The 11,093-nt window shown below is 66.5% G+C and overlaps 1 protein-coding gene across 1 annotated transcript; it reads right to left on the bottom strand.

The window, feature by feature from the left end:
- Positions 1–1,880: 1,880 nt before the first annotated feature.
- PRPF19 (pre-mRNA processing factor 19) lies at positions 1,881–10,665 on the bottom strand. Its single transcript, XM_008159589.3, has 16 exons — positions 10,450–10,665; positions 8,472–8,621; positions 8,265–8,341; positions 7,430–7,571; positions 7,267–7,340; positions 7,118–7,180; positions 6,315–6,356; positions 6,110–6,184; positions 5,840–5,915; positions 5,595–5,704; positions 4,360–4,515; positions 4,115–4,184; positions 3,891–3,976; positions 3,479–3,649; positions 3,253–3,358; positions 1,881–2,005 (listed from the first exon to the last, which is right to left on the bottom strand). The coding sequence occupies exons 1-16, from the start codon at positions 10,466–10,468 to the stop codon at positions 1,908–1,910; spliced, it is 1,515 nt and encodes a 504-aa protein (XP_008157811.1). The 5' UTR covers positions 10,469–10,665; the 3' UTR covers positions 1,881–1,907.
- Positions 10,666–11,093: the final 428 nt, after the last annotated feature.

Genomic DNA, 11,093 nt, shown 5'->3' with positions numbered 1-11,093 from the left:
GGCTGCCCTCTGGGGCTGAGCTCAGCCTGGGGCGGTGTGGGGCGACAGGCAGGCTGCGTAACTACAGTGCCCCCCGGTGGCCGCCCTGGGCAGTGCGCCAAGGCTGACAGCAATGTGGCCACGCCCTCCCCTTCAACAGTGGGGACACACGTGGGGCTGGGGGCCTGCATGCTGGGGCGCTCAGGTTCACGTGGGATGCAATAAGCGCCGGTTACCCCCCAATTTCCCGTCACATGCTGGGACTGCGGGCTGCTCCTGGGCCCGGAACAGCCTCACGGCCTGACCACCCGGCCCAGAGCGGGTTCCCTGCGGCAGCCGAGCCCAAGCCTGGAGCTGTGACAGGGCAGCTCTGTGCTCTCCGGCTGAGACCCCGCCGCCGGCCTCCTCCCTGCTTGAGGCACCAAGGGCTGCAGGGTGAACGTTCACGGAGGCCTGGGCAAAGGGCAGGGGCTGCTTTCCTGGGCAGTTCCAGGTTTTCCCAGCCGGTAAGCGTGCCGCCTGCAGGGGGCCCGGCGAGAACGGCCTGATGCCTCACATGGACTGCCGCGGCCCGCAGCCCAACTTAGCTCCCTTCCCGCACAATCCCTCACCCACGGCACCGACTCCCCCTTTCTCACCGCCCCCCCTCCCAGGTGTCCCTCCCATGCTGCACTGGGCCTGCTGGTCAAGTACTAACCACCATCCTGCCAGGCCGGTGGTCACACTGGCCCCCTTCCTGTCCCTCTACACCCCCAACCCCCACCCCCCCAGCCTCAGGCGTCCCCTCTGCCTGGCACTCGGGCTTCAGCGTGACCATTGGCACCTCAGCAAGGCCCTTCCCGACCACCCACCTCCAGCAGCCCCCCGGGAACCCAGCTCCAGCAGCCCCCGGCCTGGACACCTGCCTCCTGGTCTTCACTATTTACCGCCGTCTCCCCTGAACTGGCCCGACTTTGGATTCTCAACTGCCAGTTACAAAACCTTCCGACTAAGCCAGCTGGGACAGGTCTCCTATCACAAGGGAAGGCCCTGGCTCACTGCTCAGTTCCTCACCAGCAAAAGGCCACCTTCCTAAGAAATCTATTCTTATTGATTTCGGAGAGGAAGGGGGAGGGAGAGAGAAACACCAATGATGAGAATCATGGACTGGCTGCCTCCTGCACACCCCCCACTGGGGATGAGCCTGCAACCCGGTCAGGTGCCCTGACCGGGAATGGAACTGTGACCTCCTGGTTCAGAGGTTGACGCTCAACCACTGGGCCACACTGGCCAGGCAAGAAAAGGCCACTTGGCCGCACTTCCCTCTCCCTGCCGGGCTGGGGAGGTGGGGGCACGAGCGGCACGACCCTAGGAGACAAGGCCCAGGCCTGCGGGACCTGGAGACATCCTGGCAAACCGCCAGCAGGTTTGTGTTTTCTTTGATTTCTTTAAAGGGGGAGAGGGGGCGTGTAAGTGACGAAAGCAAAGGGCAAAGGGCTTCCTGAGGGGCCGCGGCCCCAGTTCCCACCCACCCACTCCTGCCCTTAGCACACGCACACGCGCACACACACCCAGGTCCCTGCCTCTCTCTCTCACACACACACACACACACGCACACGCACACACACACACGCACACGCACCCCCAGGAGGTGGCCGCTTTATTGTTTCCTTTTTTAATGAAATTAGGTCGCTGCTTACAAAATCCTGCGCCAGCCCCGCGCCCATCCCCTCCGCTCCCTGGGCTCAGCCTGCGCGTCTCTGGGACTGAAGCCGTCTGCTCCGGGCCTGGAAGCTGCGGTGAGGGTGGTGCAGGCCGCCAGGGTTCTCAGGCCACCACCCCGACCGGTGAAATGATGAGAATGTCCCCCCCAAGGCCCCGCCCCCCAGTAGTCTCTCCCCTGCCTCCCCCCTCCCCCCCTAACTACCCCCCGCCAGAAGGGACAGGGCCTACAGGCTGTAGAACTTGAGGCTCCTGTCCATGCCCGTGGAAGCGATGAACTTGGCGTGCTGCCCGAAGGCGACCCCCGTGGTCAGGCCGCTGTGCTCTGGAAGAGACGAGGCACCGTGAGGCCTTCCCCAGGGTCTGAGCGCTGACCTGACACCCCCGCCCCCACAACATGTGACTGCGCGTCTGGTTCCCTGGACTTGACACTCCGAGGGCAGGGCCGGGCCGGGCTCTGAAGGGACCGGCATTTCCCCGCAGGGCCTCACGCAGTGCGTGGCACGTGGCAGGCACGTGAGGCTTTGCCACGGGCTGAGTGCACGGAGGACTACCAGCCCCCTCCCCTGTCCCCTCTCCCGCCCTGAGCTGGCCGGCGGGCGCTGAGCCAGAGCGGGAGGCTGGCTTCCCTTCTGGCGGAGCCCAGCCTGGTTTGAGCTTCAGCGGTCAGCTTGCTTGTAGCTGGAACGGTCCCCTCACACAGGGCAGGCCTGGGTCTGGGGCGGGCCAGAGGGGCTGGGCAGCACTCCCCCGGGGCTCGGGCAGCTCATGAGCTCAGTGCACGTTCCTCAGGCCCGTTCAGGGTCACCTGCCGCCAACCGGCTGTCCACTGCAGGCCCCGGCGTCGGGGAAGGCTCAGCCACGGCCGCAGGCAGGCCTGGGCGCCCCGAAACACCAGAAACACTGCGCTGCGCAGCCCGGAGCAGGGGGCACCCTGTGTCCTGCCCACAACCTGCCACCCGGACACCAACTGTCCGCCCAGAAGCAGCAGCTGCCACGGAGCAGCAGGCCCGTCACCAGCCGCCCCGCGTCCCCGGCTGGCGCCATCTGCACACTGAGCCGCTCTGCCCACCTTCAAGGTGGAGAAGCGACAGCTGAGAGGGAGCACGCGCCAGGCCACAGCTGTGGCGGGTGGCGACCTGTAGCCGCCGGCTCAGCACCCTGGGCCTCCTCCTCCGGCACGTTCACCCGGGAGGCCATCACACCCCCCTCCCCTGACCGGACAGCCCAGCAGCGAGGCCTCCTCCCTCGCTCTCTCGGCTCTAACCCACAGGACGCGTGCGGAGCACTGAGGGCACACGCTCCTCGGCCCCATGGGACGCACACCCCGCGCCCCAGAGCGGAGGACTGGCGGTGTCACGCCTGCGGGCAGAGCCGGCACGACAGCCCAGCACCCCCCTCCCAGTCCGTGCGCTCAGTCACAGCGCTCCTGCCTCAGGCCGCTCACCGCTGCTGGGGCCCCGGACTCTGAGAAGCTCCTCACGCACCGAGACTCCCGCTTCGTCCGGCCATCCCCCAGCCCCCCCCAGCCCCCAGCCCCCAGCCCCCGAGAGCCCGGGAGCCCAGGCCCACCTGTGAAGTGCAGAATCTCCGTCCACTGCTTGCAGATGTAGATCTGGACGTCGGTGCCCCCCAGGGCCAGGTAGGTCCCGCTCTGGTCAAAGATCAGGGACTTCACCTGCCAAAGCCAGAACAGAGGTCACACGAGGGGAGGGCTCGGGCCATCGGAGCGGGCAAAGCTGTTCGGTGAATAACTGACAGACGAGGAGGCAAGCGAGGTGTGTGGGGGGGGGGGCACCTCAAAGTTGTTATCCAGCTGCAGCGTCTTGAAGTTCTTCAGCTTGCGCAGGTCCCACAGCTTGACGGAGGAGTCGTCGGCCGCCGTGGCCAGGTAGTAGCCGTTCTCGGAGAAGGCGATGCTGGTGATGGGGCCCGAGTGGCCAGGGAAGTTGGCCACGTTGGTGCGCTCCTGCAGGTGGGGGCGGGCAGAGGGCCACCCACTGGTCAGGAGGGAGGAACGGAGCTCGCGAACCCCTCCCTCTGGGACGTCCTGTCTCTCAGGGAAGGACAGGAGCGGGAAGAGCAGGGGTGGGGCCCAGCCCAGGGCCCCCGACCACCCGCTCCGTCACACACAGCCCTCTCCACCCGCGCCCCGGGCCGGCCACAGGCATCCGGCACACGAGCAGCACGGCTCCGGCCATGGCTCCCACCTTCAGGTCCCAGATCTTGATCTGCGAGTCCATGGTTCCTGTCCCAAAGATGAGTCCGTCGGGATGGAACTGCGCGCAGGTGAGAGCTGGGGGAGGGAGGGTGTGGTCAGAGCCCCCGGGGGACATGCACGGCACAAGGGGCCCCCCATCTTGGCACTCAGCAGGTCCTGGTACTCAGGGCATTTTTATAACAACAAGTGAGCAAATGCAGGGAGACCCCTCACCGCAGCCGGAGGTCTCATCCGTCACCTTGGTGAGCACGCGCCCCGTCTGGATGTCAGAGAAGGCCCAGTACTGAAACAGACACAGGCAGGAGTCAGAAAGGGGGTGCCCTCCAGGGCGCAGGGACCCCCGTCCGGCAAACCCTGGTGAAGCCAGCCCCCCGGCAGAGGAAACGCTCTCCTTGCTGGGGCGGCCGGGGTGTGTGTGTGTGTGTGTGTGTCGCTGCCCTCCTCCCGCGGGGCCGCACCTGGTCGTCCGAGGAGCTCAGGAGATAGTCGCCGGTGGCGTGGAGGCTGAGGCCCGTCACGGAGCTCTCGTGGGCCCGCACCACCTGCACGCAGGAGGAGCTCGGCACCGACCAGATCCTGATGGTGGCGTCCGGGGAAGCAGAGAACACCAGCTCCTAGGAGGAGAGAGGCGGGCGCTCAGCGAGAGAGGCGCACCCTAACGGCCTCCCAGGCTGTGGATGGCCACCCCCCCCACCCCCCCACCCCCCCCCAGGCTTCTCCTTGGGCCCTGCCCTGCCTGGAACCTCCCGCCCACCCAGGATGCCTACCAGGGCCACAGGAAACACTAAGATGCTAAATCCGCCAGCATTTGGCTGTGGAGGCCCCGCCACCTAGTGGTGAGCGGAGAACTGCAGCCGAGGGCAGCACCCAGGACCAGAGAAAGCTGGTTGGGCAAGGGGCGCATGGCTGCTCTGGGGGGGGGGGGGGGGGTGCAGTGCCTCCAGGTGGATGGTGGATGGCAGGTGGCGGATTCGGCCTCAGCACTGCCCCCTGCACCTAAGGCTCCTGGGAAAGTCTGGGGCTGGGAGAGCTTCCGTGGCGCCACCAACCAACCACTGTGGTTGGAAATTAAAAACCAACCACCATCTTTTGTCAACTTGATTTCGTAGAGAAATATTAACCCTCAGGAAGAAAGGAGGGCTTTCATTTGGAGAAATTAATTTTTATGAAAAATTCACCAGGTGTTTGTTTCTAACTTCCTGGCGGGACAGGCAACGGCTGGCTGAGCGCAGGGGCCCCCCACTGCCTCAGCCCCGGCCCCCAGCCCGAGGCCTGAGCTGCCACACCCCCGACGCCAGGACTCTGCCGGAGCTGTCTCTCTGCGGCCCGGCCCGCCTCTCCCACCCCACCCGCTGCGACAGGCACACCACGTGCCCCGAGGACCGGGGTCCTGACTGCCTTGGACCCTCGCTCCAGGTTCTGTTGGGCTCTGCTCCCTGGTTTGTACTGTAAACACAGGAGGGCTGGTCCTCCTCCTAGTAACACGGGGCAGCGAAGACGCCTTGGTAAGCGACACGTCCCCTCGGCCGGTGGGAGGCGGCCTCGTGGGACCGACGACGCCAAGCAGAGGCCCTAACTGTCCCCTCGAGCCCAGAGCGCCCTCAGGAGACGGCAAGGGCGGGCGGTTCTGGGCCCTGAGCGCTGCCATGGGGCTCAGAGATGAGGGGGCTCAGAGATGGGGGGGGAGCGCTACCTGGGAGGGGTGGAACACCACGCTGGTGACCTTCTTGGTGTGGCCCTTGAGGGTGGCCAGGATCTGCTCGGAACTCTTGTCGAAGACGACGACGTTCTTATCCGCCCCGCCTGGAAGGACGCGCGTGAGACCCAGGAGCCGAGCCCTTCCAGGTCCCTTTGCCCCGCGGCCCACGCACAGGACAGACAAGCACCGCACACCCGCCCCTGCACCCCCTCCCGCCCCTGGGCCAGGCCGGCGCTCACCGGTGAGGACCTTGTTGGTGTCGGCGGGGCAGAGGTCCAGGGCGAGGATCCCGGGGATGCTGGCGCTGTGCAGGCCCTGTCACAGGAACCCGTCAGGCCCAGCCTCGGGGGCCAGCGCCCCACACTCCCCGGCCCCACACTCCCCCACTCCCCCACCCTCACACTCCCCGGCCCGAGGGACAGCTCGCTGCCCGCTGGCTCCAGGCTGCCTGCCCCACCCAGAAACAGCCCTGGGGGCCCTGTCCCCGGGACCCAGGCCCGGCCACTCACCACGTGGGAAGCCACCTGCCGGTACTTGCTGAGCTCCTCCGGCTTCACCAGCTCCTCAGGCACCGTCTTCCCTCTCTGAGAAAGGAAAGGGCCGAGAAGGGCCGTGAGCGCAGGACCCAGCCGCCCCTGCAGGGGCTCTGCTGCCCCGGCCACCCGCCCCGGCCACCCACCCGGCCACCCGGCCCGGCCCGGGGAGAGGACGCACCTTCTTGCGCTCCGTGGTCAGCACGGTGGCCTTGTCTTGCAGCTGCGGGGGGGGGGGGGGGGGGGCGAGAGAGAGAACAGACTCCGGTGAGACAGGCTATTCTGCCGACACGACGGGGTGCTGGGCGGGGCACGGCCCTGTCTCCGGCGTCAGCAGAAAGCCGTATCTGCCGAGGTCTGTGCCCGGGGACAGGCGTGAGCCCTTCTCGCCCTCCCAGCTGTGGGGCGGGCGCCGAGGACTTGGCTTCAGAGGAAACGGGGCCTTGGAGAAGTGGAGTCACTTGCCCGAGGCCGCAGGGGGACAACGCAGAGCGAGGGGACCAGGCCTGCAGCACCCAGGCCCGGCCCGTGGCGCCGAGGTGCGAGCTGCCGGCCTGCCCTGCTTGTTAGACACAACCGAGCGCGTCTGCGGGGAGGCCCAGGCTCAGCCCCGCCCGAGACCCGCCAGCTCTGCGTGTGAGCTGCGCCTCCGGATCTCTGTCTCCATCTAGCCTCCACCCTGCCCGTCTCCCTCAGCGGCAAGTGAGGATTGTAACAAAGTGTCTGATCTCTGCCCAGAGCCCCCGGCGAGAAGCGGGAGGTCGAGCCTGTGGAGGAGGCGCTGCTGTTCCTTTAGGAGCAGGGGAAGCGGACCGAGAGAGTGGGTGAGCCGCCCGCGGCCATAAAGCTCGTACAGGCGACACACACAGCCGGGCCGCCTGGGCGAGTCTGTGCTCCGCACGACCCACTGCCTAACGGCCCGGTCCCATTCCTATTGGCCTCCGGGGAGAAACCAGGGCCCACCCCCACCACGGGAGCACCTACCTTCTGGATAATCTCGGGGGTCATTCCCACCAGCTCGCCCAGCTCCATCGGCTCGCCTGCCCCCTGCAGGGAAGACGTGAAGGTGAGGGGGGCCGGGGGGCCAGGCGCGCGCAGGGGGGCCGGGCAGGGGGCGGGGCGGCGGCACTCACCACAACGCTGGGCTGGGAGCTGGGCACGGCCTGCGGCACAATGAGGCCGGCCTGCGGTTTCAGCGTCGCCAGAGCTGAGAGAGAGACGCGTTAGAAACGGGCATGACGGAGGAGACCAGCCGGGGGGGGGGGGGGGGGGGTTGGGGGTGGGGGGAGGCTGTACCTTCCCGGGCCGCGGTGACCTCCTTGGTGAGGCGGGCGATGACCCGGCAGGCGGCGTCATGCTGGTACAGCGCGTGGGACAGCTCCTGGCGGGTGGTCTGCAGCTGCTGGCGCAGAGTGAAGCTGTGCAGCATGACCGCGTCCTGGGGGGGCACACCGTGAGCGCGGGGGCCGGGAGCGCCCAGCCGAAGGGCCGCCTCATCAGAGGGCACCGCCGCGTCCACGGCCTCGGCCCGTGTCGGCAGCCCAAGCACTATCTGTGTGGCCCCGGACGTGCTGGCCGCCCCCCAGCGCCCGGGCTGCCGGACCTGGGCACGGACCTGGGCACGGACCTGGGCACGCAGCAGCGGGAGCCACTCTCTCTCCGCCGGCGCCACTCACCTCCCGGCTCACCTCGGACGCCCCGCCATCACCTCCCCGAGAGGGACCAAGAGCGCCGCGTACTGACCCCTCAGCGCCAGGCGCACCGAGCCTTCGCTCGCTCACAGCTGAGAGCACCCAGCTCAGGCCGGCCCGGCTCCTGGTGCTGGCGATGCACCAACAGGTGAAACCAGCCCTGAAGCCATGGATGTGGACTCTCATTCTCCCCACGCCCCGAGCGGCGCTGCCCACGCTGTTCGGCGAGGAGAACTAGGGCCTGAAGGCAAGCGGCTCACAAGGCACGTGAGCGGCGGAGCCAACGTGGAACCCAGACCTGCGGGACTCAGCACCAGCCCCCCGCACCCCCCGCCGGGCCATCCTGCCCTCGAATGAGCAAACAGTGCCCCCCCACCCCCCGCCCCAGGCCTAGGCCAGCGAGGCCTTCCCGCGGGGCGCCCTTCTCCCCAGGGCCTCACCCATTCGTCCTGCAGGGCTTTCAGAATGGCTGGGATGCTGGTGGCCGAGGGGGGCTTGGGCCGGATTGGGTGAGCCACTGCCGAGAGGAGAAGCGGCATGAAGAGCCACCCCCGGGACCCTCCCTCCCCTCCCCCTCCCCTCAGCTCGGCCCCTCCCGCCCGCCCCACCCCACGCTCCGGGCAGGGCCTGCCGGCGGCCTCCATCACCTTTGATGTCCACCAGCTGCTCCTCGGACAGAGGCTGGTTGTTGATGGGGTCGGTGCCGTTCTCGGCGATGTACTTCTCAATGAGGCGCCGCTCGTAGATGTGGTTGGAGACGGGGGACACGCACGGGTGCTCCGGCACCTCATTGGAGACTGCGGAGAGACGGCGGCAGGGGCCTTGGTGAGGGGGGACCTCGGGCCAAGGGGATGCCCCCTCTGCTGCTGGCCCCAACACAACCACATGCCCCACCCCCAACGAACAGGAGTCAAGACGCGACACCACGCCAGCTCTGTCCTGTCCCCAGAACGCTTCCCTGCGACACGACCAGCTTCGCACGTCTCCTGACCGTCAGACGCCGACACACAGCCTGCGCGACGACCGTGAGCAGGCACCTGAGAGCACCCGCCCTGCCGCCTCGTCCTGAACAGAGGCCGGACTCGTCGCACCCAGGACACGCAGGCGCACAGGAGGCCACTGGAGCCTCAGTCCAGAGCAGCGCCTGCCGCCCTCTCACCTCACGGCACTACTCACTACTGCCACCCCGCGGCACACCAAACCTCGCTGTCCTTGCGACGGCCGACACAAAAAGGTCCCTATCACTGATTCCCTCACCCTAGGCCAGCACCGCGTCGGCTGCGGCCATTTTTTTATTTGACACCCAGAGGGGAGGGGTCAGTGTCCCTGGCTGGCTAGTCAGGTATTGCTTGTTTTTAAAATTCCTGCAAGAACCAGCTGCAAATTGCTGGTCCGGAGCCTGGATGGAGTATCAGACAAAGAAATGACAAAGCAATGTGACAGGTGCTGTAAGGATACAAAACGGCCACATGTTGTTTCCTAGTTGCCAAGCTCGACTATCAGCACTTCCCATCCATTGATCCCGAGCTGCCTGCTGCGTAGTCTGCGCGTCCCTTGGGGACAAGCTCGCAGCTGGACCCCGCAGCCCAGCAGGCGCTCGGTAAACACGCCGCCGAGGAGGGAAGGGGCGGGAGGATGCTGGGGATACGGGAACGCGCTTCCTCCAGACGGAAAGGAAACAATAAAGGTGAAATACCCTGCAAACGGCGCCTTCTTCAAATCACCACTGCCCTTCCTTTTTCTTGGCCGGGGATGGGGAGGGGGAGGCGGGGGGTAATGGAAAGATTCTAAGAGTCAAGAGCTTGAGAGTTAGGCAGCAAATAGAGAAAGGGATGAGAAAGCAGTGACCTGTGGACACAGCGAGGATGGACACCTTTAGGCCACGATACACGATAAACTACCAAGAGGGAGGACGGCACATGCGGAAAAAAGCCCGGGTTCGGGGTCAGAGGGCCTCGCTGCAGCACCCAGCTCTGCCGCCGATGGCTGCGCAGCACTGGAAACGCCATCATCTCCCCGGACCTCCCTCCCTCACCTGAAAAACCAACCACGGGCCTTTATTCCCGCCCCGGAGGGTTCTTGCGAGGATGCAACCAGACCCCTGAGCGCCAATGACGGCGACGTCAAAGGCCGCGGCTTTCGCACCGGGTGAGGCGGGCGGCTACAGACCTGGCCTCCAGCCCCGCCGCTGCCGCTCCGCGTGACCTGCGCACACTGCAGCTCTGCCCACCCGGGCGCGATCTCAGCGGCATCCAGCGCAATACTCGCCTTTTGCAGGGGACACCGAGGCCCGGGGCCGCGCACCAGCTCCCGAAGCGGACCGTGCACAAGCCCTCGGGATCCTGATGCCTCCGCCGGAGCTGGCCCCCTGCACCAGCCCCCTCCCTCCGTTCAGGCCCCGACGATGCGTGCGACAATCAACTCGCGGCGTTACGTAAACGGTGAGGCGCTGCGCAAGTGCATCCCACGCAGAGGGGGAGGACCCCCGCGCTGACAGGCGGCCGCCCTGCCTCCCCCGCGCCCCGCTGTCACCTCCGCCCAGCCCCCGCGCCGCAGCGGCCGCAGACCCTCCCGCTCGGCTCTCCGGCCTCCTGCGACCCGCGATCGGCCGCAGCGTGTACTCACTAGAGCAGATCAAGGACATGGCGCCGTCGCTGTGCTCCGAGGCGCCACACGCCGGGCTCCGGGCTTAGCTTCGGAGCGGCCGCGGGGCAGTTCCTGCTCCCCGCTGCTTCCGGGACGCTCCGCGGCGAGCGGAGAGCTACCACCCCGAGCGACGATCGCGCAGCCCTTCACGTGCGACTGCGGCGGATCGCGCGACTCTGCCTGTACTTAACGGAAACTGCCCTTTCCCAGAATGCACCGGGGCAGGAAAGGGCGCGCCAGGGAACACTCGGCTATTTCCGGACCAACTCGGCTCCTTCCGTAAAATGCTCCCTGCGGCAGGGAGAGAAGAGATCCGGAACTACACTTCCCATGATGCAGCGGGAATTGTAAAATCAATGCATTTTCCCAACCTTTTTTTAAAAAAAACAACAAGATATTTTTATTGATTTCAGAGAGGAAGGGAGAGGAAGAGAGAGATAGAAACATCAATGATGAGAGGGAATCATTGATTGGCTGCTTCTGGCACGCCCCCCACTGGGGACGGGTCCCGCAGTCCAGGCTTGTGCCCTTGATCTGTCTTGAACTCGGGACCCCTGAGTCCTCAGGCTGACGCTCTATCCACTGAGCCAAACCGGCCAGGGCTTTTTGCAACCTTTTTGAGA

Source organism: Eptesicus fuscus, chromosome 13, assembly GCF_027574615.1.
Source record: "Eptesicus fuscus isolate TK198812 chromosome 13, DD_ASM_mEF_20220401, whole genome shotgun sequence".
Taxonomy (NCBI): domain Eukaryota; kingdom Metazoa; phylum Chordata; class Mammalia; order Chiroptera; family Vespertilionidae; genus Eptesicus; species Eptesicus fuscus.
This window is presented reverse-complemented; position numbering and strand designations above follow the sequence as displayed.